The sequence below is a fragment of the Taudactylus pleione genome, unplaced genomic scaffold (genome assembly GCF_031769625.1).
Source record: "Taudactylus pleione unplaced genomic scaffold, aTauple2 ptg000483l, whole genome shotgun sequence".
NCBI classification, from domain to species: domain Eukaryota; kingdom Metazoa; phylum Chordata; class Amphibia; order Anura; family Myobatrachidae; genus Taudactylus; species Taudactylus pleione.
Genome location: NW_028284885.1, coordinates 928,846 through 955,260, shown reverse-complemented (window position 1 = coordinate 955,260; position 26,415 = coordinate 928,846). Strand labels below are relative to the sequence as shown.

The window sequence follows — 26,415 nt, the reverse complement described above, 5'->3', positions numbered from 1 at the left end:
CCGAGTGCGTGCGTGCGTTCTCTCCTTTGCGTCCCTTGCTGAATCAGGCCCTGAGTGTAGGGTGGAAAGTAAATGGACACAAGTTTAGCAGCCAAATCTGTAATTAAAAGTCGTCCATTCGGGTTTAGCTTAACTCCCAAGTCTCTGCTAAAACAGTCTTCTGTCATCCAATGACAACCAGCGCCCACCAATCAGCTGATCATTTATCATCGGCCCAATCAGGCCGTGAGTTACAGCCTATAACTGCGTCACCTTTATGTATTTGATATTTCAAGTAAAATTTTATTGTTGTATCAACTAATAATTTAAGATTTTCGGTCACTGTTGAAATATTTCCAAAGGCCTCAATTTAGAATGATAAAAAGTTTATTAAAAAATACAGAAAATGGCTTTGTATAGTCTCCTTGTATCGCCCCCATCGTGCACCGTTCCAGGGTGTAACCCTTACAGTCCTTATGCTAACGATCCCCCCCGTAAATTATCTCTTCTTGCCCTTGCTTGGCTTTGGGAAGAGCCCTGGATCCATCTGCTCTCTGGAAAGCCCGCGCACGGAGAAGAGCCTGGCCGCGCGTTCCTGCAGAGTGCCGCCACATTTCAGGCCCAGGGCCAGGAGTTCCAGCTTCAACTTGTCCAGGCCCAGGGCTTCCAGCTCAGCCGCAGAGGTGAACGCGAGGAGGTCAAAGGGAGAAGAGTCCTGCGGACGGGACAAAGCATCAGCACATAGCGCCATGAGCCTTTATATAGGGAAAATAAAGACAATCATGGACGGAGAGCTCATTACTGTGACATTCACTTACAGTGTGCGGGGTCTTCAGCTGGGCTTCAGGGTTAACTGATGATTGGTCAGGTTCTGGGGTAACTGCTGGTTCGTGTGATGGGGTAACTGCAGGGTGATCAGCCTCTGGGGTAACCGCGGGAGCACCAGCCTCTGGGGTAACCGCGGGAGCACCAGCCTCTGGGGTAACCGCGGGAGCACCAGCCTCTGGGGTAACCGCGGGAGCACCAGCCTCTGGGGTAACCGCGGGAGCACCAGCCTCTGGGGTAACCGCGGGAGCACCAGCCTCTGGGGTAACCGCGGGAGCACCAGCCTCTGGGGTAACCGCGGGAGCACCAGCCTCTGGGGTAACCGCGGGAGCACCAGCCTCTGGGGTAACCGCGGGAGCACCAGCCTCTGGGGTAACCGCGGGAGCACCAGCCTCTGGGGTAACCGCGGGAGCACCAGCCTCTGGGGTAACCGCGGGAGCACCAGCCTCTGGGGTAACCGCGGGAGCACCAGAACTGCACGTTGGCTGATCCTCCATGTCTCTGAACCCTTGCATGGAACTCTCAGCCTCCATCTGTTCCGGACTCTGTTCGATGGGTGCGGCTACGAAGGAACCGTGTGCTGCTCCATCAGAACTGCTTTCAGAGCTGTGCAGCCCCGATACGGTATTTCCACAGGACGCCGATGTACAGGGGGATTCCGAGTCACTATCGCTGCCACTATCAGAACTTGAAGAAGAGACGTCCAAACCTTCCACCCCAGACCTGAAAAGGAATTGCAGAGTGTTGTATAGGTGGCTGTACGACAACGCATAATACATGGCTCATCTACAGTGCTCCTGACCTCCCGATCATGGAAATGAATTTATCTGCATAATCTATGAGCATATTAAGTAAGACTAAACTCTTTCCCCGAATTACATTCATCCTACCTATAGGCATCCCCACACCGTAGCCTATAAACAAATTATACGCATTTAAAAGGCAGAAAAAACAACAAAAAAACTTTAGTTATTGATATCACAAACTTCAAAAGATTACGAGCAAAAATAGTTTCCATCTTTGTTTGTGAAATGTGTTTATTATTCCTGGATATTTCCTAATGAGACTGGCATTATTCAATGTTAAATATTACATTTCAGGGGTACTTCTGGTGTATAAAGGCCAAGAGATGTGGTGTGTGGGGGGGGAAAGAGCCCTGGCCAGGGGTCTTCTGCTAAAGCTGGGTACAAACTATTCGATATATCGTTTGGATGTGGTTCTGAACGATATATCGGACATATTGTATATATGGTGTACGCCCAGATCCGTTGTTCCTGACATCGTTCGTTGCATCGTCCCATATGCTGTACCGCGCAGGAGACGGGCTGCATGCAGACTACTTGGAAGTTTTGCTCATTCACTTGTGAGATTTGCCGTCACATTACTAAAAGGAACTGAGAGCCTGATTCAGAGCCGCTCGTTAGCACAACTGCGCTTGCGTATGGGTCGTAATGCGCAATCCAGTCATTGCGGGCGGAAATCGTGCGCTCGCAAAACAGCGAGGGGCTGCTAATTTGATTGACAGAATGTACAGTTTGTGGGTGGTAACAGGGGAAGGTAACAGGGCCGAGCGTGGGCATATTTCTTTTCTGTTTTGTTTCGTAACAGGGGAAGGTGCTTGAAAACGGGGGAGTGGAGATCCAAACGCAGGCGTGCCTAACGGTCAAAAAAGCGTAATTAGTAAAGGAGCGTCATCGACCACGTCACTTGGTTGTCTATTAGCCTGAACTGCTCGCAGTGATTGCGGTAAGAAAATCCTACCACAAGCACTGCGAGCAGTTCAGATGCCTTTCGATGTTCCCGATTAATCTAATACCGGAGATGATGTGTGATGCGAACGGCAAAGGGGCGTCTTTACAAAATAGCGAGCGCATTTTTAGTTAGCTCGCTCAGACATAGAGGCGTCAACAAACCGCAAAGAGCAAGCGCTCAATTTAAATAGCCGGCCCCTATTTTGGAACGACCGTCCGCAAATAACGTCCGGCCTATGAATCAGGCCCAGAATCTACAAAGGTCCTCTGAGGAGGCTTTAGAGCCGATGGTTAAGGGAAAAAAAGATGTAAATTCCACTATAGGACGTAGTGATCACTAAAATGATCTCTTGGCCAGTGCTGCATGTCCTGTGCAGCAAGAAGTGCCCCACTGCGCCCTCTTGTGGCTAAACATATAAATGCAACAATCCTATGACTATCCCAGTGGAAAGATCAAAACAAATCAGTTACAAGGTGATAATTTCTACTACAATTCACGGAGAGTCCCTTTAAGTAGTGCTCACCAAAGGCATTTCTTTTTGTCAGATTGTCCTTTGCTGCTCCCTGGGTCCTTCCGGCGTTTACGAGAGTCACCTGAATCTGCAGAAACCTCTCTGCTTGACGCAGCCTGCAGACCTGAGGAAAGGGAAATAATCTGCATGTCATTGTGCGCAGCAGAAATATCCCAGCAGAAGCCTCGTCATTAAGAGACTTAGACTGAGAGGGGCGCTCATTATCAAAGTTTAATTTTCCCCGATGTAAATGGGACACCTATTAATGGATAATATCAGTGACGTTATTGATTTAAAACAAAGGAGCTCCACTAAATTACCAACATACAGTCAGGTGCATAAATATTGGGACATTGACAGAATTTTCAGATTTTGGCCTCTACTCACCACCACAATGGCTTTGAAATGAAACAAACAAGATGTGCTTTACCTGCAGACTCTCAGATTTAATTTGAGGGTAATTACATCCAAATCAGGTGAACGGTGTAGGAATTACAACGGTTTCTATATGTGCCTCCCACTTTTTAAGGGGCCAAAAGTAATGGGACTATCAACTCAAAAGCTATTTCATGGACAGGTGTGGGCTATTCCCTCATTATTTCATTATCAATTAAGCAGGTAAAAAGTCTGGAGATGATTCTAGGTGTGACATTTGCATTTGGAATCAGTTGCTGTCGACTCTCAATATGAGATCCAAAGAGCTGTCACTATCAGTGAAGCAAGCCATCATTAGGCTGAAACATCAAAGCAAACCCATCAGAGAGATAGCAAAAACATTAGGTGTGGCCAAATCAACTGTTTGGAACATTCTTAAAAAGAAAGAACGCACCGGAGAGCTCAGCAACACCAAAAGACCCGGAAGACCACGGAAATCAACTGTGGTGGATGACAGAAGAATTATTTCCCTGGTGAAGAAGAACCCCTTCACAACAGTTGGCCAAGTCAAGAACACTCTCCAGGAAGTAGGTGTATATGTGTCAAAGTCAACAATCAAGAGAAAACTTCACAAGAGTGAATATAGACCACAAGATGTAAACCATTGGTGAGCCACAAAAACAGGAAGACCAGATTAGAGTTTGCCAAACAACATCTAAAAAAGCCATTACAGTTCTGGAACAACATCCTATGGACAGATGAGACAAATCAACTTGTACCAGAGTGATAGGAAGAGAAGAGTATGGAGAAGGAAAGGAACTGCTCATGATCCAAAACATACCACCTCATCAGTGAAGCATGGTGGTGGTAGTGTCATGGCGTGGGCATGCATGGCTGCCAATGGAACTAGTTCCCTTGTATTTATTGATGATGTGACTGCTGACAAATGCAGCAGAATGAATTCTGAAGTGTTTCGGGCAATATTATATGCTCATATTCAGTCAAATGCTTTAGAACTCATTGGACGGCGCTTCACAGTGCAGATGGACAATGACCCGAAGCATACTGCAAAAGCAACCAAAGAATTTTATAAGGCTAAAAAGTGGAATGTTATATAATGGCCAAGTCAATCCCCTGACCTGAATACGATTGAACATGCATTTCACTTGATGAAGACAAAACTGAAGGGAAAATGCCCCAAGAACAAGCAGGAACTGAAGACATTTGCAGTAGAGGCCTGGCAGAGCATCGCCAGGGATGAAACCCAGCGTCTGGTGATGTCTATGCGTTCCAGACTTCAGGCTGTAATTGCCTGCAAAGGATTTGCAACAAAGTATTAAAAAGTGAAAGTTAGATTTAGGATTGTTTAGTTTGTCCCATTATTTTTGGCCCCTTAAAAAGTGGGAGGCACATATAGAAACCGTTGTAATTCCTACACCGTTCACCTGATTTGGATGTAATTACCCTTAAATTAAATCTGAAAGTCTGCAGTTAAAGCACATCTTGTTTGTTTCATTTCAAAGCCATTGTGGTAGTGAATAGAGGCCAAAATATGAAAATTCTGTCAATGTCCCAATATTTATGCACCTGACTGTATATTATACACAGACACTGTACATGATTTAAACACCAAAATATAAACAGAACACAAGTAACATTTAGCAACACAATTCTCCCATACACAGTACAGCTCTGAAGGTGAAGGCTGTCATAGAAGTGCTAGAGAAGAAGGCTGTGAGACAGGGGGGAGGAGGACCCTGCTCCTAGGAGCTTACAATCGATAGGAGCAGTTATAAATAACTGCTGGGTTCTGCCAGGGCAGAAAAGGATTCAGTATGATTTACCAACGGGCCGCATCCCGGCATCACTGGAAATCCTGATCGTCCCCAGGTAAGTATCGGTCTAACCTTTTCTACCCCCTAACCCTCCATAGGGGTGCCTAAACCTAAACCCCCCCTTCCCCGCCGCCTAAACCTAAGTCCCCGGGGGGGGGGGGGGGGGGGGTGCCTAACCCTAACCTTTCAGGGCGTAGGGAAACTAACAGGCGTCGGGATTTCGACGCCTGTCATTTAACCCTTACCGAGATTATACAGTCGGGAAGCCGGCGGTCGGGATTCCGTCCATTGGCTTCCCGACTGTTTCCCGTTATAACACATCTGGGTCTGTCACGTAACACATTGGGATTGACCTTTGTACCTTTACAGTCAGTGATCATACAAGGTCCAAAACCCACCCACAGCGGCAGCTTTCTTCAGCTCAGTGGCCCTCAGGGAACAGCCCTAAACGAGTGATCTGATGACGGATACCTTGGATAACCGCATCCTCCATCCTCTCCGACATATCGCTGCACTGACGATCGTACTCTGGGTCGTTGAAGTAGTGTTTGGGCTCCGCGAGTTTACGCTTCAGCTTTTCGATGCGCCGCTGCTCTTTCTCAGCCTCGCGGTCCGCTTGCTTCTTTATCCATTCCGCCATGCTGGGAACAAAACGATATAAATATCCAGTATAAAATAGCATCAAAATATTTACATCCTGGAAAAAAAAGGGAAATAAAAACAGGATCTGTATATTTCCATTAATCCCTTTTCTCCAAATCCATTGGGGGACCCTGGGCCACGAGATATTGGTCTTTGACACTTTTAAATAAAAAAAAAAAAGTTTCAATCCTTTCTGTGCTATGGGCCTCATTCAGCGCATACAGCGCTGTACCCTATGCCGATGTTTTCGCAGTTGAGCAATTATCGGCCGTCTGCCTCTTGTCCGAGTCGCACTGCGTATGCGTCAAGGTACATTACCGTAGTCACTCGCAGCGAGCATTTATTCGCAGTGCGATTGTCAGGGAACATTAAAGGTAGGTAACGGAGAGTGGTGGGAAGCAACGCCGGCGTGTCGCGACGCGGCGGCAATAGTGTACAGCGTGAACTAGGCCCTATATCCCCAACCTGTTATAACAGCATCAGAAAGGGAACGCCATTATTTTTGTAACCAAGCAGTGGCGTAACTAGGGTATTTGGAGCCCAGGGCAAATTTGAAAAGAGAGGTGCGCGCGGCAAAAAATGGGCGTGGTCACTTAAAAGTGGGGCGTGTGCCCTTTATATAGTGCCCCCAGCAGTAGTCCCCCCCCCCCCCCCTCCCATGCAGCTTTCCCAGTAGTGGCCCCCTTATGCAGGCACCCAGTAGTGATCCCCCCTATCCAGTGCCCCCTGTAGTGGCCCTTCCTATTATTGCCCCCAGTAGTGGTCCCCCGAGTGCAGTGTCTCTAGTAGTAGGCCCCTTTTATAATGCCCCCAGTGCTAGTTCCCCCCCCCCCAAGTAGTAGTCCCCAGTAGAGGTTCCTCCTCCCGATTAAGTGCCCCCAGTGCTAGTTTCCCCCCCCCGCCAGTAGAGGTCCTCCCAATAATGGTGCCCCCAGTAGTAGCCACCCCTCCCCCGTTGTGCCCCCACCCCTAGAAGAGGTCCCCCCAGTAGTAGCCACCCCCTCCCACGTTGTGCTCCCACCCCCAGTAGAGGTCCCCCCAGTAGTAGCCACCTCCCTCCCCCGTTGTGCCCCTGCAGTGCAGATAGGTTAAAAAAAAATTATATATATATATATATATATATATATATATATATATATATATATATATATATATAAATAAATATATAAACTTGCCTGAATCCACGCTGCTGCTCCGGTCCGCGACGCCGCTCCGCCAGTCCTCCTGGGCTGGCGCGCTCAGCATTACGGGACAGACGTAACAATGTCAGTCCCATTACCCACTGCAGGAGCTGGACGGAAGTCCGGCTCATGCAGTGGGTGCTGCAGCAGTCAATGAGAGTCTATCTGACTCTCATTGGCTGCTGTTTAACACACGCATTGCCGCCAGCGCTGGCGGCAATGCGTGTGTTATGCACAGCCTGAGCCCGCCTCCTAGCGCTATTGGGCAAGCGCTCAGGGGGAGGGAACGGGCTCAGGTGTGCAGCACAGGACCGGCGCTGGAAGCCTAGCGCCGGTCCTGTGTAAATGTGTAGCGCCGACCGCACTCATTGCACTCACTAGGGCGGGCCGGTACCGTGGCCGGCGGCGCCCCCCCCCCCGCGCCGCCGGTCCAACGGCGCCCAGGGCACACACCCCGCTCGCCCTGCCCTAGTTACGCCACTGTAACCAAGTCCCTGAGGGCAAAACCAGTCAGAAGCATCAGACTCAAAGAGAAAGAAATAAATTAGAAATAAAAAAAACAACCCAACAATGTAACAATAGTGTAAATGTCCCCAAATGTACTCAGAGAACAATGTGTGACATACACCGCCCATTACAGGCTATAGAACACCCCCATTTTTTTCCAGGTTCTTTTTCATTGAAATTTACACAGCTCACTATTCTCTGACAGTAAAAGCATAAAACAAATAAATAATTGGAGATTAAAAAAAAAAATCATCATCAATGAGCTCTCGGAGCTATTCAATTCAGCGCGCTGCTAAACTAGACTAAGGATTCTTCTCGCATCCCTCCTGGGGTGCGAGCAGAAATCCGGCAAAAGAACAGGCGCAATGCTGTTTTCTGCCCTTATCGCGGCGGAAACAACATTGCGCCGGGAAGTTTAGTCGGAGAATGCCCTCTCACACGACAAAACAACTTGTTTAAGGTGCGAGAACGTGCATTCCCCGACCTAACAGGGCGCAGAATTGAATAGCATGGGAAGCGCCTTCCCTGCGCTATTCAATTTGCGTTGAATTGAATCGAGCCCATAGAATCATTTTCACAAAATTTGATTCAAATTTCTGACCCTTTAAAGTAGCCGCCTTTAGCAGATATGACCACAGGACACATGCGTGGCTCTTCCTACAATGGATATCACATTGTCCAGAAAGTTCCCACAGATGTGTTCCACCTATAAGTTACCTTCACCCTTCATCCCAAACTAGCCCAATGGAGTGCAAGTCTCGGGACTGTGCGGCCGCTCCATAATTGTAGCCTACGGTCTGGTTCTTTACCTGGAAGGTGGCTCTGACATAGCCCGGAGGTAGTTTGGGTCATTATCTTGGTGAAGGATGAACACCTGACCAACTAGGCGTAGACCCGAGGGTACTGCATCATGCTGTAGTAGCCCTTTTGGTTCAGGGTACCAGTCACTCTGTGCAAATCGCCAACTCAGGATCCAGCAAAAGAGCCCCAGACCATCGCGCTTCCTCCTCCATGTTTGACAGGTGGTATCACAGGGGTTTATTTACTAAGCTGCTACTTCTCAGTAGGTTTAAACTCAAAATTTTTAAGGGCAATGATTTTAATAGCAAGACACTGTGCTTTTTGCTGTCAAAGGCATTGCTGCAGTTTTACATTTTGGGCGTAAAGTGTAAACATGCCAGTAAATGGTAAGTCGCTGCTTAGTAAATAAACCTCACACACTTGGATACCATCCTTCTCCCTACTTGACGTCTTCCAAAAACCCTGTGCGCCAAACCAAAGATTTAGCATTTTGATTGGTCGGTCCATAAGACAGTCTTCCAGTCCTCAGTAGCTCACAGGTGGCGCTTTATGGCCCTGTCACCGCTGCAGAGAAGCTGTCAATTCTTCACCCATTACTTGTACCCTGAGAAAGGCCTTTTATTTAATAATGCTGAAATGTACATTATTTTCCGTTTTTTGCTACTTCACAGCCGGGGTCAAGTAAAGAGATGAGATCTAACATAACAGGAAGCAGACGATGCAGCGGTCAGACGCCCGCCCTTGTGCCCCTCTACAATGAACACTATAGTACCATATACAAAGTAAAGTGTATATCGCAGAGAAAGTGTACAGGATCAGGGCTTTTCTTACGCTTTCTCGTGGTTCACGTCCCGGAGCCGCCTTCCGCTGAGGTCGCGACAGGCCTCTCGGTTTGTCGTCTTCTCTATTTGAGCCCCGAGTGCCCGGAGCATGGAACCGAACCCTGTAAATGAAACAGACAATGATCATCTCGTGTTCCCGGCCGCAGAGGAGACCAATGAGACTGGACAGCACTAAACCAGAGACAGAAAACATCTTAATAAGATATACTGGCCCTCATTCAGAGCGAGCGCTCGCTTTACTTTTCTAGTGCGGCCTCCTGGTCGCTAGCTAAGCTGTGGGTTACCACCCACAGCTTTAACGACCGACCAGGCTGATGGTCGCGATGGTCAAGACCATCGGTGCTTGCGACGAGACCCTAAGGTTGGGTCTCGGGCAACCGCAAGCAACAGGGAGCTTCCTGCTCTGATCGAGCAGGAAGCTCCCCACTGACATCACTGCTGATGTCAGTGCGGCCGCCCACAAATCGGCAGGCGTTCCTTAAGGAACGCCTTCGTTTGTGAAACCACCCCCTGAGCCTACAAAACGGGGCAAGCTGTCAATCAACATTAGAATTTCTCTCTCGCTCCGGGGCTTGCGCACGCGCAGTGCCTAAACATTGACCCGGTTGCGAGCGTTCTGCGGTTGCGACCGAGTCTGAATGAGGTCCACTTTCCTTAGACACCACAATGGACTAGAAACCTAGGACACAAGATATAGGGGGTCAATTCCACTAGGCGCGACTAAGTCATGCCGAGTGTAAGTGCGGCTCTAGCCGCGCTTACGGTATCACTGGACTTTCTGCAGCTCCATAAGGCTGCGTACAAAAATCCATGTGCCCGGGGCGAGATCGGGCCGCGAGTTCAGCTGCCGTTGCCGCATATTTCTTTTACGCTTTTGTTCCAATATTCATCTGATCGATTGACTAGAACCTACTAGGGACATGGAATGGGTATGAAGTCCCGGCAGCTGAATAGACGCTGAGAGAAATACAGACGCCGGAAGCCCGATAGTTAGAGATCCCGACAGGGGCACACAAGTATGTTACCCTACCCTTCTCCCCTAACCCTCCTTTGGTTGTGCCTAACCCTAACCTCCCTGGGGGGTGCCTAACCCTAACCCTCCCCCTGGTGGTGCCTAACCCTCCCCCTCCCCCTAAACCTAACCCTCGCCAGGGGGGTGCCTAACCCTAATCCCCCCATCCTCCCCGCACCCTAAACCCAACCCTCGCCGAGGGGTGCCTAACCCCCCCCCTCCCCCTAGCCTAACCCTCCCCCTGGTGGTGCCTAACCCTAACCATCCCCCTGGTGGTGCCTAACCTTAATCTCCCCCCCTCCCCCTAAACCTAACACTCGCCGGGGGGCTGCCTGACCCTAATCCCCCCCCTCCCCGCACCCTAAACCCAACCCTCGCCAGGGGGGGTGCCTAACCCTATTAGCCTAACCCTCCCAGGGACATCAATGAGGCAAAAAATAGGATTTTGGTACTTACCGATAAATCCCTTTCTCCGATTCCACAGGGGACACTGGAGTTCAAGACAGTGGGGTATAGACGGTGGTAGAGCAGAGCCTGGCACTTTAAATAATCTAGAAGTGTGACTGGCTCCCCCCTCTATGCCCCATCAGCCCCAGTTTAAGAACTGAGCCCGAGAGGAGACGGAGGACAACAGAAAAATTAGGAAAAGGAAAAGACCACAGAACGGAACAAGACCGACTGAAGGAGAACAAAGGAACCCATTGCAGGGAAACCATGCAGTCACACAACCATAGAAGGAACCAAACAAAACAGCAAGTACGCAGCGCTGTGCGGGCGTCCAGTGTCCCCTGTGGAATCGGAGAAAGGGATTTATCGGTAAGTACCAAAATCCTATTTTCTCCTTCATCCACTAGGGGACACTGGAGTTCAAGACAGTGGGGACGTCCCAAAGCCAACCTCCTGGGTGGGAAGCGCGGAGAACTTGCTGACCCCTTGGCCAAACCAAAACAGGGACCGCAAAGAACCATAGGCCCAGCGGAAGCTGAGGATTAAGTGTCGTAGAGCACAGGAGACAAACACCACTCCTTGCTAAACAGTCATAGAAACTTCCATAACGTACAGGTTAAGTCAAAAGGAACAGAACGGCTGGCGAGAGAACAAAGACAGTTGAGAAACGTCAGAACCAGTAATCTCAACTGAAATAGACCAAACCGGACCGTTGGCAGCCGAGAGCCCCAACAAGAATCCATAGAAGGGCCGTAAACAAGAACAAACTCGAGAAACCGTACTAGAGGCTATACAGGAAGCTGCAACAGGTGCAGACAGCAGAATCCCAGCACTGCTGGACATAAATCGTATATACAGAAGTATAACAATATCAATATACAGAGATAAACTTGTCCACAGACTCCAAACAGAGTATGCAGGGAGTCAAAAGACTAGACCGAACAGTCGCCCTGAACCCTCCTTGAGGTCCAACTACAACAAAGTTGTTAACCAGCGGAAGGGTTAGGCCATAGAAGTCTCCAAAGAGTGGAGATCCCACTGGGCCTGAGACTGAGTCGAAATAGAGATTATTGAGACTACAAGACCCTTCAGAGGGTCAGACAGCAGTACATCCCATACTGAAAACAGGGATAAAACAGCAACTGAAACGCTGCCGCTAAAAAGAAAACAACTTCCAACATGATGGAAGTGCCTAGTCAGTACCAACTGCTGGCCCGAACCCTACCAGTAAAAGAGCACGAATGCAACAGTCAACCAGGGAGAGCTACCAATATAGGGAAGCATCCAGTCAGCAAGGCTAGAGCACTAGGACAACCATGAAAGTACCCGTCAGGTACCTGTCAGTGTGATCAAATATCAACAGATATAGAACAGAAAGCCCAACCAGGCCCCCTGCGTGGAACATAGTGACTGTTACACATCTATGTAAAGATGTGCACTAGCCCATAGGTGCGCTTCGGTCCATAACCCCAACAGATTCTAGTAGATAGTGTCACTAATCCAATGTTGAAACGATGCACCCACACACCAGGAAAACTCTAAAGTGTAGAGCCAACTGATTAAAAGAGTGGATGGCTGCTAGGACAGCAGCTAGGGTGCATTAGGGAGAATAACACTATGTATGTCAGGTTGCATGAAAAATGAGCCTCTTCCTAGGCATCAGTGAGGTATGCTCTTACCTTTGAGCGACCAGAATCCCTCTGGACGCTATGTAGAATGTCACTGACCTTTACCAACACACAGCAACCTGCCACGTTAGGAATAGAGAGTAGCTTCAGTGGGCCAAGACCAATGCTCTACAGCACGGACATCCATCTGGAGATGTGCAGCATAAAAACAGGATTTTGGTACTTACCGATAAATCCCTTTCTCCGATTCCACAGGGGACACTGGAGTTCAAGACAGTGGGGTATAGACGGTGGTAGAGCAGAGCCTGGCACTTTAAATAATTTAGAAGTGTGACTGGCTCCTCCCCCTCTATGCCCCATCAGCCCCAGTTTAAGAACTGAGACCAAGAGGAGACGGAGGACAACAGGAAAAAAAAAAAACGAGGAAAAGGAGAAGACCACAGAACGGAACAAGACCGACTGAAGTAGAACAGAGGAACCCACTGCAGGGAACCCTGCAGTCACACAACTATAGAAACCAAACAAAACGGCAGGTACGCAGCGCTGGGCGGGCGTCCAGTGTCCCCTGTGGAATCGGAGAAAGGGATTTATCGGTAAGTACCAAAATCCTGTTTTCTCCTTCATCCACTAGGGGACACTGGAGTTCAAGACAGTGGGGACGTCCCAAAGCCAACCTCCCGGGTGGGAGCGCGGAGAACTTGCTGATCCCTTGGCCAAACCTAAACAGGGACCGCCAAGAACCTGAGGCCCAGCGGAAGCTGAGGAACAAGTGTCGTAGCACAGGAGACAAACACCACTCCTCACTAAACAAGTCACAGAAAATTCCACAACTTACAGTGCAAGTCAAAAGGAACAGAACAGCTGTTGAGAGAACAAACACAGGTGGGAAACGTCAGAATCTGTAATCTCAGCTGAAATAGACCAAACCGGACTGTTGGTGGCAGAGAGCCCCAACAAGAATCTATAGGAGAAGGGCAGTAAACGAGCACAAACTCGAGAACCTTACTAGAGTCTAAACAGGCAGCTGCAGCAGCCGCAGACAGCAGAATCCCAGCACTGCTGGACATAATCGTATATATAAAAGTATAACAATACCAAACTACAGATAGAGCTGATCCTGTCCACAGACTCCCAACAAGAGTATGCAGGAAGGCAAAAGACAAGACTGAACAGTCGCCCCGAACCATCCTTGAGGTCCAACTACAACACAGTTGTTAACCAGTGGAAGGGCTAGACCATAGAAGTCTCCAACGAGTGGAGATCCCACTGGGCGTGAGACCGAGGCGAAAGAGAGAGAGAGAGGATTGAGACTACAATACCTTTCAGAGGGTCAGACGGAAGTACAACCCATTTTGAAAACAGGGATAAAACAGGAGCTGAAATGCTGCCGTTAAAAGGAAATAACAGACAACTTCCAACATGATGTAAGTGCGTAGTCAGTACCAACTGCTGGCCTGAACACAGTATGAAAACAACCAGGAATCTAACAGTAAAACAGCACGAATGCAACAGCCACCCAGGGAGAGCTATCAATATAGGGAAGCATCCCATACAGCAAGGCCAGAGCACTAGGACAACCATGTGAGTGTGATAAAAATATCAACAGATACTGAACAGGAACCCAACCAGGTCCCCTGCGCGGATCACACTTATGTAAAGATGTGCAATAGCCTATAGGTGTGCTTCGGTCCAGAACCTTAACAGGTTCTAGTAGAATAGTGTCGCCAATCCAGTGTTGTAATTATGCACCACCCACACTCCAGGAAAACTCTAAAGTGTAGAGCCAACTGATTAAAAGAGCGGATGGCTGCTAGGACAGCAGCTAGGGTGCGTAAGGGAGAATAAAGCTATGTATGTCAGGTTGCATGAATTAGGAGCATCATCCGAGGCATTAGTAAACTCTTACCTTTGAGCGACCAGAATCCCTCTGGACGCTATGTAGAATGTCACTGACCTTTACCAACACACGGCAACCCGCCACGTTAGGTATAGAGAGTAGCTTCAGTGGGCTAAGACCAATGGTCTACAGCACGGACTTCAGTCTGGAGATGTGCAGTAGAAAACACTGTGGAAACTAGCAAAATTTTAGTCGAGACAAGAAGGTCGTAGAACAGGACTCTATACCTGAGCCTGGTCCATTAGAGACGTGTATCTGTATAGCCGTGTTAGATTATACATACAACCCCAAAAACGGTCTGCTAGTTTAAGTATCCTTGCATAAATATTTCTATTGGTGAAGTGCGTCTTATGCCCACCAGTCTAATATAACTCAGGTCTGACCCTGCCTATATCGGCAAGTGGCCCTAGGCATTCCAGATATGAATTGTACCTAAGGGCACTTTAGACCCATTTTATTGAGATATGCTACAATAATATGTAGTGCCGGAATAGATACTGAGAAGAGTACCTGTACTTAGACATAGAACGAGTTGGTTATCCCAAGTAAAGAAGGGAGATATCAATAGTGATAACCCCAGTAGTTTAAACAAAACACAGGTTTTAGTTTCCCAATTATTAGGAAATATTCATACAAGAAATGGGCGTCTTACAAGTTTACTACCCAGTGCATCACTGTAATGATAATAGGTCCCCCGAAACGGGGTGCCGTATAACTGGCAGGAATGGAACTAGAACTCCAGGAGGGTGGAAGTACATAACTTTATATACATGTGACATGTCTAGGATCCATACTAGAAGCAATGCCTTAGAGAATTGTGACTATCACCATGTAAGCTGCAGCACATGACTAGTTTATAGAGCCACCCTATAATATTAATATGTAGGGATATAGCCTACAGCTTCTGGTAATCCCAGGCGGCTTCCCTTGTGTGGATTATAGGTAAACCTAATGATTGTGGAAGTATAGGCATTCTACCCATATACACAAATATATATATGTATATGCACACACACAACCCAATCCACAGGGAGAGATAGTGTAAAGCGTAGTCATTATACAAACTACCGCATCAGGAGAGTCCAGCCTCCAAACGCAGCCTCCTTCTATCAATATGCTAGGTATTAGACATAAATTGATAAGAACAGATCCTACCGCTGCTCCTACGGTAAGGAAAGAAGCGATATCCACAAATGGATACGCTTACCTACATACAAATTTAGTAGGTGACGTAACATTTTAAAATTAGAACATGAGCAATAATTGAAGCCATGGAAGGAATTGAGCCCAAGGACAAAATCACTCCAGCATGTGTGTTATACAGCAGGGCTAGTATAAAACACAATAGACATACATAGACTGCTCATGTGCCGCAGGTGGCCGTCATTCTGCTACGGCGTAGGGGCAGGATATTTTAGCAGTGTGCTGTCCCAGACTGGTTTCGATCCTGGGACCCTTCTGTTACTGGCGTACTCGCCTTTTCAGATGAGCCATCTTAACACCAGATGAACCCATTTTTTGAAGTGAGAATCAACAGGAAGACCCCAGCGCTGTGAGGCAGCAACGCCAACAACCACACCAGCTGCGCGTCACTAACCTCTTCCTGTATGTGCTGCCAAAGGGAACACATGATATAAAAAGATGCACCTATGCATACCTTCTAAGGTAAGCACAGAAAACTGGGGAGAAAGGTTTTAAGACCAGCCTAAAATGGTATCCACAAATGCATGGGAAGCCAATGTGAGGCATAAGCCTGGGGATGGGACGCAAAAATGTGCTAACCTTGGGTGAAGGGTATGCTATGACCATAAGTTCTGGCAGCAGCACCATAACAGTGGAGCTAATACACCATGAGGCTATGATACATAACAGGCCCTTAGATTAATCTAGGCGCCCTATGTTACAGAACGAAGGGGAGCCTGACTGGGTAAACCAAGCGGCGCTGCAATTGGCAGGACTGCGTTTGTGCACCGGTCCTGGAAGAATGTCAGCACATCGCTTCTAGCCGTGATGCATAGGCTGAACAACTGGCCCCTTTCAGAACCGCTTAACACGGTGTCATAGTGGAAAAGCGGGATAGGGCTAGTCTACCGCTAGCGACCAGCTATCCACTGTAGCTAGTACTAAACTCCTGTCATACAAGGACAGGCAACCCTTGCTGAAGCACTCGCAGTGTGGTAGGCGTAAGGGACGCGCGCTAAAGCACTTCCTGCTGCAGGTAGTGCCTGAGCTATACTGCTTGTGTGCAGCAATAACTACTGTCCTTAAAAGGGAAGCAGGGAACGCTGTTTATCATGAATACCACGCTGTGTGTGCGCAAACTGCTACACTTCTCAGCATAGCGCTGCTAGCCCCCTTAATCGTATAAGCGGAGTAGTTGAAGGTCCGGTCAGTGCCGGGAATACGGGGAGCCATCAAGGCTCCTGACGCAACACTGCGCATAAACCAACGTTTCTCCTGCAAGACAGGAGAGGGGCTAACTCTCGGGAGCACTGAAGTTGTGCTGCTGTGGTAGCAGCGTGACGTCATACAGCGCTGCATTGTATAACGTAAGGCTATTAGCTCTATGCTATGCAGTAGCTAACAGGGAAGCCTGCTCAGCCCAGCCAGGAGCTGCGGGACGCGGCATCTCCTCCTGATATTTAGATGAGGAGAGAAGCTGATAGCTAAGGCAGTGCTGCCAGCACAGGGAGAACATACAAACTCCACACAGAAATGGCAGCGGCAGGATCCGAGCCTTGCGCTGGTACTATTAGCCTGTTACTATAGACTAGGGATAACAGGGAAGCCTGCTCTGAGGAGAGCTGCTAAATAGCCAAGGCAGTGCTTGTGCTTCCTCCCTTGCGGCGTACATGCTATGCTGGTACCTGTAGTTCTTCTACTGTGGATGCTTCCATGTGCTGCAAAACAAGCTGTAGCATAGGGACACCTTGCTGTGTGTAATGTCTCCCTGATGGGACACACTTGTGCCTGCCTACCTCCTAAGCTGGAGATACCCTAGCCCGCCTGTTATAGTGCACACAGCCCAGTTGGAGTGCACTTATCCGGAGAGTAAATCCAGAAGCCTTGCATAGCGGGTGCACAGGGTGGGAGGGTGAGCGGTGCAACGGGGACCTAAACGCTGCCATCGCGCCACTCCCTATAATCAGAGACCCGGACACTGACCACTGTAAGCCGTGTCCAGGACTGGCCGGCTGCACAGAACAGGCAGCCTGATAGAGGAAATGGTAGGCGTCCGCATGCGGCAGGCGTTCAGCACGCCTACCCCAACGCTACACATGTACCTTCTGTAGCGAGGTCTTAATATGGCAGGAGGGAGAGCCCGACTACAAATGGCGCCGCTAGATAAGCAGGACGCGCCATTCGGAATAGGCGGCTGATGCTATGGCCGCTGGTAATAAGCTCCACCCCCGCTAGCCGAGACCGCGATGTCCTGTCAGCGTTACATTAGTAACTGGCCGACTATGGATAAGCCCTAGACCCGGACACTGCCTGCTGAGAGCAGCGGCGGGTGCTGGAAGGAGCCATTAAGTCGCGACAGCCCTGCAGCGCATTCTTCGGGCCCACTTAGCACCTTCTGTTACCCGATAAGGGACTCGGGTGCGTGCGGGGGGGATTGTCGGGTCTCCTAACAGTGACATTATGTCACTGAGCCCAGCTATGCATCCACTGCTCCTGCTATCAGGAGCAGTGGTTATATTTACAACTGCTGCGGCCGGGATGCTGGGCTGAGGGGGCGGCGAGGAACCCGGACACATGCCGGTGTCAGCAGTGGCGGGTCCTCGCAGAGTCCGATGACTCCAGGTGTGTGCCCCCTCCTCTAGGTCACCGGACACAGGCTGCAGTAGCCGTGTGGTGCCTTTCCCGGCGGCTCCCACGTAGCAGGCAGACTGCCACAGTAAGCAGCCTGCCTGTCCTCAATGCTTGTCTTAAAAACTAAAACTAAATAAGAAAGGCTGGAGACAGCCTGATGTGCGACCGGCTCTCTCGGGCACATTCTAAAAACTGGGGCTGATGGGGCATAGAGGGGGAGGAGCCAGTCACACTTCTAAATTATTTAAAGTGCCAGGCTCTGCTCTACCACCGTCTATACCCCACTGTCTTGAACTCCAGTGTCCCCTAGTGGATGAAGGAGAAATACTGTGGAAACTAGCAAAATGTTAGTGGAGACAAGAAAGTCGTAGAACAGGACTCTATACTTGAGCCTGTTCCATAAGGGATGTGTATCTGTATAGTCGTGTTAGACCATACATATACCCCTAAAACGGTCCGCTAGTGTAAGTCCTTACATAAATATGTATAATGGTGAAGTGCGTATTATGCCCACCAATCTAATACCACCCAGGCATTCGATCCTGGGACCCTTCTGTTACTGGTGTACTCGCCTTATCAGGTGAGCCATTTTATCTCCAGATGAACCCGTTTTTGAAGTGGGAATCAAAAAGACGACCTCAATGCTGTGAGGCAGTAATACCACCGCACTAGCCGCGCATCACTAACTTCCTCTTGTATGAGCCACCGAATGGAGCACAGAAGATATAAATCTATATAGATGCACATATGCATACCCTCTAACGTGAGCACAGAATGAAAAAAGGTTTTAAGATCAGCCTATAATGTAGTATATGGTTTTCACATATATGCATGGGAAGAGTACTGCTCCTCTCAAAGGTAAGCCAATGTGAGGCATAAGCCTGGGGAAGGGACCCAAAAAAAGAGCTAACCCTGAGTGAAGGGTATGCTATAACCATAAGTTCTGGCCACAGCACCAGAACAGTGGCTAATACTATACATTTAGGCAAGGTAGCTAGTATACCATGAGATAGCTCAGACTTTAGATGAAGCTAGGCACCCTTTGTGATAGATGCGGTGAGGCAGTTCCAAGGGGAAGTCTGACAGGGGGTAATAGCAGGCGCTGCAATTGGCAGGACTGTGTCTCGTCAGCACAGCGCTACTAGCCGGGATGTGCACCAGCTGAATAACTGGCCCCTCTCAGAACCTCATAACGCGGTGTTATAGTTCAAAAATAAAAGGGGATTGGGCTAGTTCCCATTCTGCTAGCAAACCAGCCATCACTATACTCCTGTCATCCAGTGACAGGCATCCCTACCGTTTGCGCTGAAGGACTCCCAGCGTGGGATGTGGAGGGGATAGGAGACCACGCTAAAGCACTCCCTGCTGCAGGTAGTGCCTAAGCTATACTACCTGCGTGCAGGAGATGACAGTAATATTTCTAAATAAGAACATGAGCAATAATTAAGAGCCATGAAATGAACGGAGCCCAAGGACAAAATTCACCCCAGCCTGTGTATGTTCTATAACTACTGTCCTTAGAAGGGAAGCAGGGGGCGCTGGAATACCGCTCTGAGTGTGCGAAGTGTCACACTCCAGTCAGCACAGCGCTGCTAACCCCATTAATAGAACTGACACTACTTATATCGGCAGGTGGCTCTAGGCCTTCATGATATGAAGTGTACACAAGGGCCCCTTAGAGACTAATTTTATTGAGATATGCGACAATAATATGGAGTACCAGAATTGATATTGAGAAGGGTACCTGTACTTAGACATATAACGCGTTTGTCATCCCAAGTATTCATACAAGGAATGGGTGTCTAATAAGTTTGCTACCAAGTAATAATAGGTCCTCTGAACAGGGCGCTGTAGATATAGACTGACGGAAACCGAACTATAACCCCAGGAGGGTGTAAGTACGTATCTTTATATACATTTGTGGACATACAAGAAGGCCCCAGGACATGTATAGGGTCCATACTGGAAGCAATGCCTAAGAGTATCACTATGTAAGCCGCATCACATGACTAGTTTATAGAGCACCATATAATATGTATGGAACTAGCCTACAGCTTCTGGTAAGCCCAGGCGGCTTTCGCATGCGTGGAATTATAGGTAAACCTAATGATAGTGGAAGTATAAACATACCTACACATATACATAAATATATACACACACACACACACACACACACACACCTCAAACCCCAAGGAGAGATAGTGTAAAGCGGAGTTATTGTACCAACTAGCGCATCAGGAGAGCCAGCAACCAATCGCAGCCTCCTTCTTTCAATATGCTAGGTATCCGACATAAAACTGATAAGAACAGATCCTACCTCTGCTCTTATGGTAAGGCTAAGAAGCGATATCCACATATGGATACGCGTACCTCATACAAATATATATATATATATATATATATATATATATATATGTGTATTACATATACATACACCCACATATATGTACACACATACACACACGTGGCTTACCTCCACTCAGGGAGACTGCTCATGTGCCGCATGTGGCCGTCATTCTGCTACTGCGTAGGGGCAGGATATTTTAGCAGCGTGCTGTCCCCGACTGGTTTTGCATAAAGCGGAAGCATTCAAGGCTCCTAATGCAAAACCCCTCATTAACTGAACCTCTCTCCTGCTAGACCGGAGAGGGTTCATGGGAGCACTGATGTTGTTCTAGGCCTACAGTTCCCGGTATTCCCAGGCGGTCGTAGGCTGCTATGGCAGGGCGTGCCGGTCATACATCACTACATTGGGGAGCTGCATTTGGTATAACGTTAAGGCTATTAGCCCTATGCTATAGACTAGCCAATAGGGAAGCCTGCTCAGCCCCACCAGGAGCTGCGGGATGCAGCGTCTCCTCCTGAGTTTAGATGAGAGCTGCTAATAGCTATTTGGTGGTTTCACTGGGGACTGAACCCAGGACCTGCTGTCTGTAATCCAGATGTGATAACCACTACACTATGAAACCTCAGGTAGTGCTGCAAGCACAGGGAGTACACACAAACTCCACACAGCAAAGGGCTGCGGAGGGATCTGAGCCTACAACGTCATCGCTGAAAGGCAGTCATGTCAACCATTATCTGTTATAGAACAATGATAGCAGAACCACGCTGCTCTATGTCCAGCAGGTCTGTAACTTTGACTGTGCCTCAGCTGCCTATACTAGCTCGCCTTTTGAAAAGGCAGACGCAGCGCTCCTGTTATGGAGAATGTCGGGCCTCCACGCGGTGCTTAAGATGATTCTTTGCACTTGCTGCCTGGGGCACATAGACTGTACTGGGGAATACAGGGCAAGAGGGTGCATGGTGCAACAGAGACTCTCCCGCTATCATCGCACCACTCCCCTAATCAGAGACCTGACTCGCAAGCCGTGGTTCTATAATCCGCGGTGCAGCGTCTCCTCCTGTAACAAGAGGAGGGACATTGCAGATAGACAGGCGCGCTGTAGCGGCGTCTAACGGGCGCGCGGGAGATCAACCCGGCGCCGGTGTTCTTTTAAGCACTGGCGCGGTGATTACAGACAGCCGCTGAACGGCTCTGTTAGGGTGCGCGGTGCATGCACTGAAGCGGTGTCCACGTGCCCCTGACCATGCCGTCGCCGGAGCTTCTACATTACAAGCCCCGGCGCAGTACAGGAAAGCTCCTGCTAGTGGCGCGCCTACCGCAGCTACCCCCTCCAGCTCCCCTCTGGGGAGGAGGACCCGGACTGCGGCCTGTCAGCGCTTGACCTCGCTGCAGTGCAGAGCACTGAGGGGGAGAGCCCGCCTTAACGCTGAGCCACAGACGCTTTACAAATGGCACCGCTGAAATGGCGGGCTTAACAGTGACCGCTAGCGGCATGTCACTGAGCCCAGCTAATGTCCACTGCTCCTGCTAATCAGGAGCAGTGGTCATACTTACGGACTGCAGTGGCCGGGATGCTGGGCTGAGGGGGCGGCGTGGAACCCGGACACATGCCGGTGTTAGCAGTGGCGGGTCCTCGCAGGGTCAGATGACTCCATTATGTGTGCCCCCTCCTTAGGGTCACCGGACACAGGCTGCAGTAGCCGTGTGGTGCCCTTCCCGGCGGCTCCCACGTAGCAGGCAGACTGCCACAGTAAGCAGCCTGCCTGTCCTCAGTGCTTGTCTAATAACTAAAAATATATATGAGAAAGGCTGGAGACAGCCTGATGTGCGACCGGCTCTCTCGGGCATTCTAAAAACTGGGGCTGATGGGGCATAGAGGGGGAGGAGCCAGTCACACTTCTAGATTATTTAAAGTGCCAGGCTCTGCTCTACCACCGTCTATACCCCACTGTCTTGAACTCCAGTGTCCCCTGTGGATGAAGGAGAAAGTGGCTCATGCCACAATAAAATCACTAGTCTATTATAAAATTGGACCCTGATCTACATTAGGTCACTACGCACATTTGTATGCGGCTGTTACACAAGCACATGAAACCTAAAGTGCACCGTGCGCCCAGTGCATAGTAGGTGTAAAGTGCGCGCTGCAGCGATTAGAGAGACGAGGAACCGGAGGAAGGAAAGGGGAGTGGTGGTTACGTATAAAGGTACAGGAGGGAAGGAAGGGGCAGGAGAGACAGGGAGGAGCTGCTGATGGAAAGGTCAGCTAAGGTCACCTAACTACTGACTAGTTCCTAATAAATGTTAGGGTTGAATTTGACATATACTGGCTCAGCCCTCACCCGAGGGTCCTGTGACTTTCTAGTTGGATGGAGACAAGTGACGAGTCACGGAACGATCCCTGCGCCATTATACCGTCAGTTTCCCGCAATAAGTCCTATTGAATGGAGTGTGACCTACAAAACCCCAGCACTTCTGGTGCGGGTCTGTAGCAGTATGGTGTAATAGGTCTCCTGGCATCATCATATCAGACAGTAACATGGCTATGTAGCCAGATGGGCAGACTCACCCCCTTTTCCGCCACACAGGCGCGGCTCCACACTGTATACAACCCCGTTCCGCAGCTCCTCCTCCGCGCCAACTCTCCGTCCATTGCACTTCACGTAGAAATCACGCCACGGCCTTCCCTACAAACAGATCAGACTGGATGAGTTGACAAGTAATGTGCCAAGAACACACACACACAGTGATGACTAGAAGAGAAAAGATATTGCTATAGTGCAACCTAAACCCCAAACGTAAAGTTATTCCACCTGCAGCGTAAAGCCTAAGCTTGGATAGAGATGGGGAAAATAAAAAAAAAGTAGTCTTTTTCCCTATATAATAAAAAATTGGATGTAAATGTCTGAGGAAACAGGCACCACTCACCTCTTTCGTAAATGATCAACAATGAAAGAAAAAAAAAAAACACGCTGCATTCAGAATGGTCAGAGGTAATATTGGAATTGGGAGTGACCAGCAATCCAACACCCCTATCATATATCATAGGGGCCCAATTAAGAGACTTTCCCTAAATTCACAAGTGCAGATCGGTTTCTACGATTTTGCTGGCAGTGCCCCAAAAGCCAAAGCATGCTTGACACGCTGCTGGCGTTTGTGGACGGCGAACGTTCCATAAAATAGGGGACGCGTCTGCCCCATTTTCTGGGCGTGACGAAGCTGGCAAGGGCACAGCTTTACTGGCCCCGGCAGCGCGAGAACACCAGGCATCTTGAGTAACCCGAGGGTTCCACTGAAGTCCGATGGTCACACAAGTGATCCGATGACGGCGGCGTCTGACGCAGCAGCGGATCAGAGAAGCCAGCAGGAGGCGGCATTTACATATAGCCGTACAGCCACCGCGAACAAAGAATCAGCGGCTGCCACAATAGCGTCCGTCTCCGATTCACTCTCACAGTGCGTAGTCACAATGAACACAGTTTAAAATGTAGATAAAGGTCTCCTGTGAATTCTGAGAGTGGTCTTGAGGCCAAATAAAAAGAAAATGGTCTTCTGCCACCCTTTTGTGCGCATATTTGGATTTTGAAAATATATTTGACCTAAGACAAAACCTAGCCATGCGTGTCCCACACATTCAATTCATCTACTAAAGCAGAGGTTCCCCAACTTTCTTGAATTTAGAGTACAAGCATTTTTTCATGGCACCCCAAGTTACTTATAGAGAAATTCTGCAATCGTTAAGTGAAGTAAATTATGCTCAGCTGTCATCCTTAGGTCAGTTATGTGGTGGCGGACAGGGCTGGGCTTCTATTTGCCCACGTATTGTATAGTTGGCAGCCTCCAGAACTGGTTTTGCCTATTACATGGACTAAACAACAAACAAAAAAATGTGATTTGGTCCTGGACCCACCAACTCATGGCACCAGTTTGGGAACCACTGTACTAATGGTTATTAACTTTGAGTTACACTAATGGGAGATTCATTACTTCTATAGCACCAAATCTAATCTTATGCAGATGTGAGATATTTTACAGTATGCTGTGTCTGTGACATGGCCTTCCCAATATGGTAGTTTACCAACAGCCTAGCTCCTCCCCCAACCATTAGCAGCCAGTCCTTATCCTACCACCCCCTTTCCAAACTGCCCCCATTCCATTACCCCTTCCTGACCGCATTCCATCATCCCTTCCTGACCTGCCCCGGTTCATTCACCCTTACCCGACCAACACCATTCCATCACCCCTACCCAACCTGCCCTTGTGCCATCACCCCTTCCCGATTTGACCGCATTCCATCACCCCTAGCCGACCAAGCCCGTTCCATCACTTCTACTCACCCCGCCCTCATTCCATCACCCCTTCCCGACCAAACCTGTTCCATCACCTCTACTCACCCTGCCCTCATTCCATCACCCCTTCCTGCCAACCCTGATCCATCACCCCTTCTCAGACTGCCCTGGTTCCATCAGCCCTTCCCAGACTGCCCTGGTTCCATCGCCCCTTCCCAACCATAGCCGTTCCATCATCCCTTCCCAACCTAGCCCATTCCATCACCCCTTCCAGACAACCCCGTGCCATCACCCCTTCCCAGCCAAATATATATATCAGTATTCTCCCCAGAATTTTTTCCAGCCGGGTGGCATCAAAAAGTAGCCAGATGGGGGCCTTCGCAATTATGCGCGTGCCGGGAAAAGGGGTAACTCCCTAACCAATCCAGCTCGACAGGTCTCAGGCTGCTCCCCCACTGGTTCTGTCAAAAGTGCCCATTATGCAGTGCCCCCTGTAGTTTACCTTTGCCCTTATGCAGCGCCCCCAGGCTGCAGTAGTGCCCCCAGACTGGTCCCTTATGTTATGTTGTGCCCCCAGACTAACCTCTTATGCAGTAGCCTCAGGCTTAGTGTCCCTTATGCAGTGCCCCCAGGTTTAAATAGTGTCCCTTATACAGTGCCCCCAGGCTGGCCCCTCATACAGTGCCCCCAGGTTTAAAGAGTGTCCCTTATGCAGTGCCCCCAGGTTTAAATAGTGTCCCATATACAGTGCCCCCAGACCCTTCCTGGCCCTGGTCCCAGCCCAGAACTTATCTTTACTTGCTGGCCGCTCCCACTTCCGGCGCCTCGCGCTGACTGGATCTAACTAGATCCAGCAGGCGCGTGGGGCAGACTCCTCACGTCACGGGTGACGTCATCCGCGCAGTGCATCATTGGGAACGCTGGCCTGTGAAGCAATCGGAGGCTTCTTTAGCTTCCAGTCACTTCAGAGGCCAGCGCTCCACAGCAGGGGTCAGGTTGGCGGGGGAAAGTGCCGGGCGGCAGGCTGTTTCTGCCGGGTGATGCGCCCGCAGAAAACAGCCTGGGGAGAACACATTATATATATATATATATACATACACACACACATAGTGATAGCGGCACATACAAAATAGTATATTATTAGGCTTGCCATGTCTCCCCTTAGCTCGGGACACATATGAATGACACAGATTCTGGGGCCGGATGACAGTCTCCATTTCCCCTGGTTTTAATCAGCCACAGAACGTGTGTAATACAGGAGTGTCCCGGAGGGGACAGTACGGTCAGCCCTGTATATTATATATGGCCCCGTGTGACGGGCTATAGTGGGTAAAGGAGGGACTGGTCCTTACCGAGCTGCTCACGGGAAGAAGATCCCGCACCAGGGACCCCCGGGGCAGCTGACACGGGGACAGGCGACCCCCGGCCGCGTCTCTCACCCACACCAGCTCCGCCATCATGTATCACAGCCGGTCACCCGGGCCGTCACCGTCTCACACAGACTGCGCAGGCGCAGCCCTGCCGATGGCGCCCACGTGACCGCACATACGTCACAGAGGGCGGGGGGGGGAGGAACACGCGCCATCTTTGATGAGGGAACCGCAAACGAGCTCCTCCTCCTCCCGTAGCGAGAAAGTTCTAGAATCACCTCAGCAGAACAGAAAACGAGAAAGCCCAACGTTAGCAACCAATATATGCGATCCTGATTTATACAGCCGTCATTTCTGTCTAGCAG

General features: G+C 49.4%; 1 protein-coding gene across 1 annotated transcript; it reads right to left on the bottom strand.

The window, feature by feature from the left end:
• Positions 1 to 348: 348 nt before the first annotated feature.
• On the bottom strand, positions 349 to 26,227 carry SDE2 (spliceosome associated SDE2). The gene is made up of 7 exons (XM_088449367.1): positions 26,033 to 26,227; positions 22,961 to 23,078; positions 9,240 to 9,351; positions 5,749 to 5,918; positions 3,080 to 3,191; positions 798 to 1,527; positions 349 to 694 (listed from the first exon to the last, which is right to left on the bottom strand). Exons 1-7 carry the CDS (start codon positions 26,138 to 26,140, stop codon positions 479 to 481), a joined length of 1,566 nt encoding a protein of 521 aa, XP_088305493.1. The 5' UTR covers positions 26,141 to 26,227; the 3' UTR covers positions 349 to 478.
• Positions 26,228 to 26,415: the final 188 nt, after the last annotated feature.

What these genes read in the sequence shown, in the direction of transcription:
- SDE2 (XM_088449367.1), bottom strand. Translation starts at nt 26,140, where the DNA reads ATGATGGCGGAGCTGGTGTGGGTGAGAGACGCGGCCGGGGGTCGCCTG. An exon ending in TTCTTCCCGTGAGCAGCTCG is followed by an intron (nt 23,079 to 26,032) that starts GTAAGGACCAGT and finishes ATCTGTTTGTAG; the next exon opens with GGAAGGCCGTGGCGTGATTT. An exon ending in AGCTGAAGACCCCGCACACT is followed by an intron (nt 695 to 797) that starts GTAAGTGAATGT and finishes TCCCGTCCGCAG; the next exon opens with GACTCTTCTCCCTTTGACCT.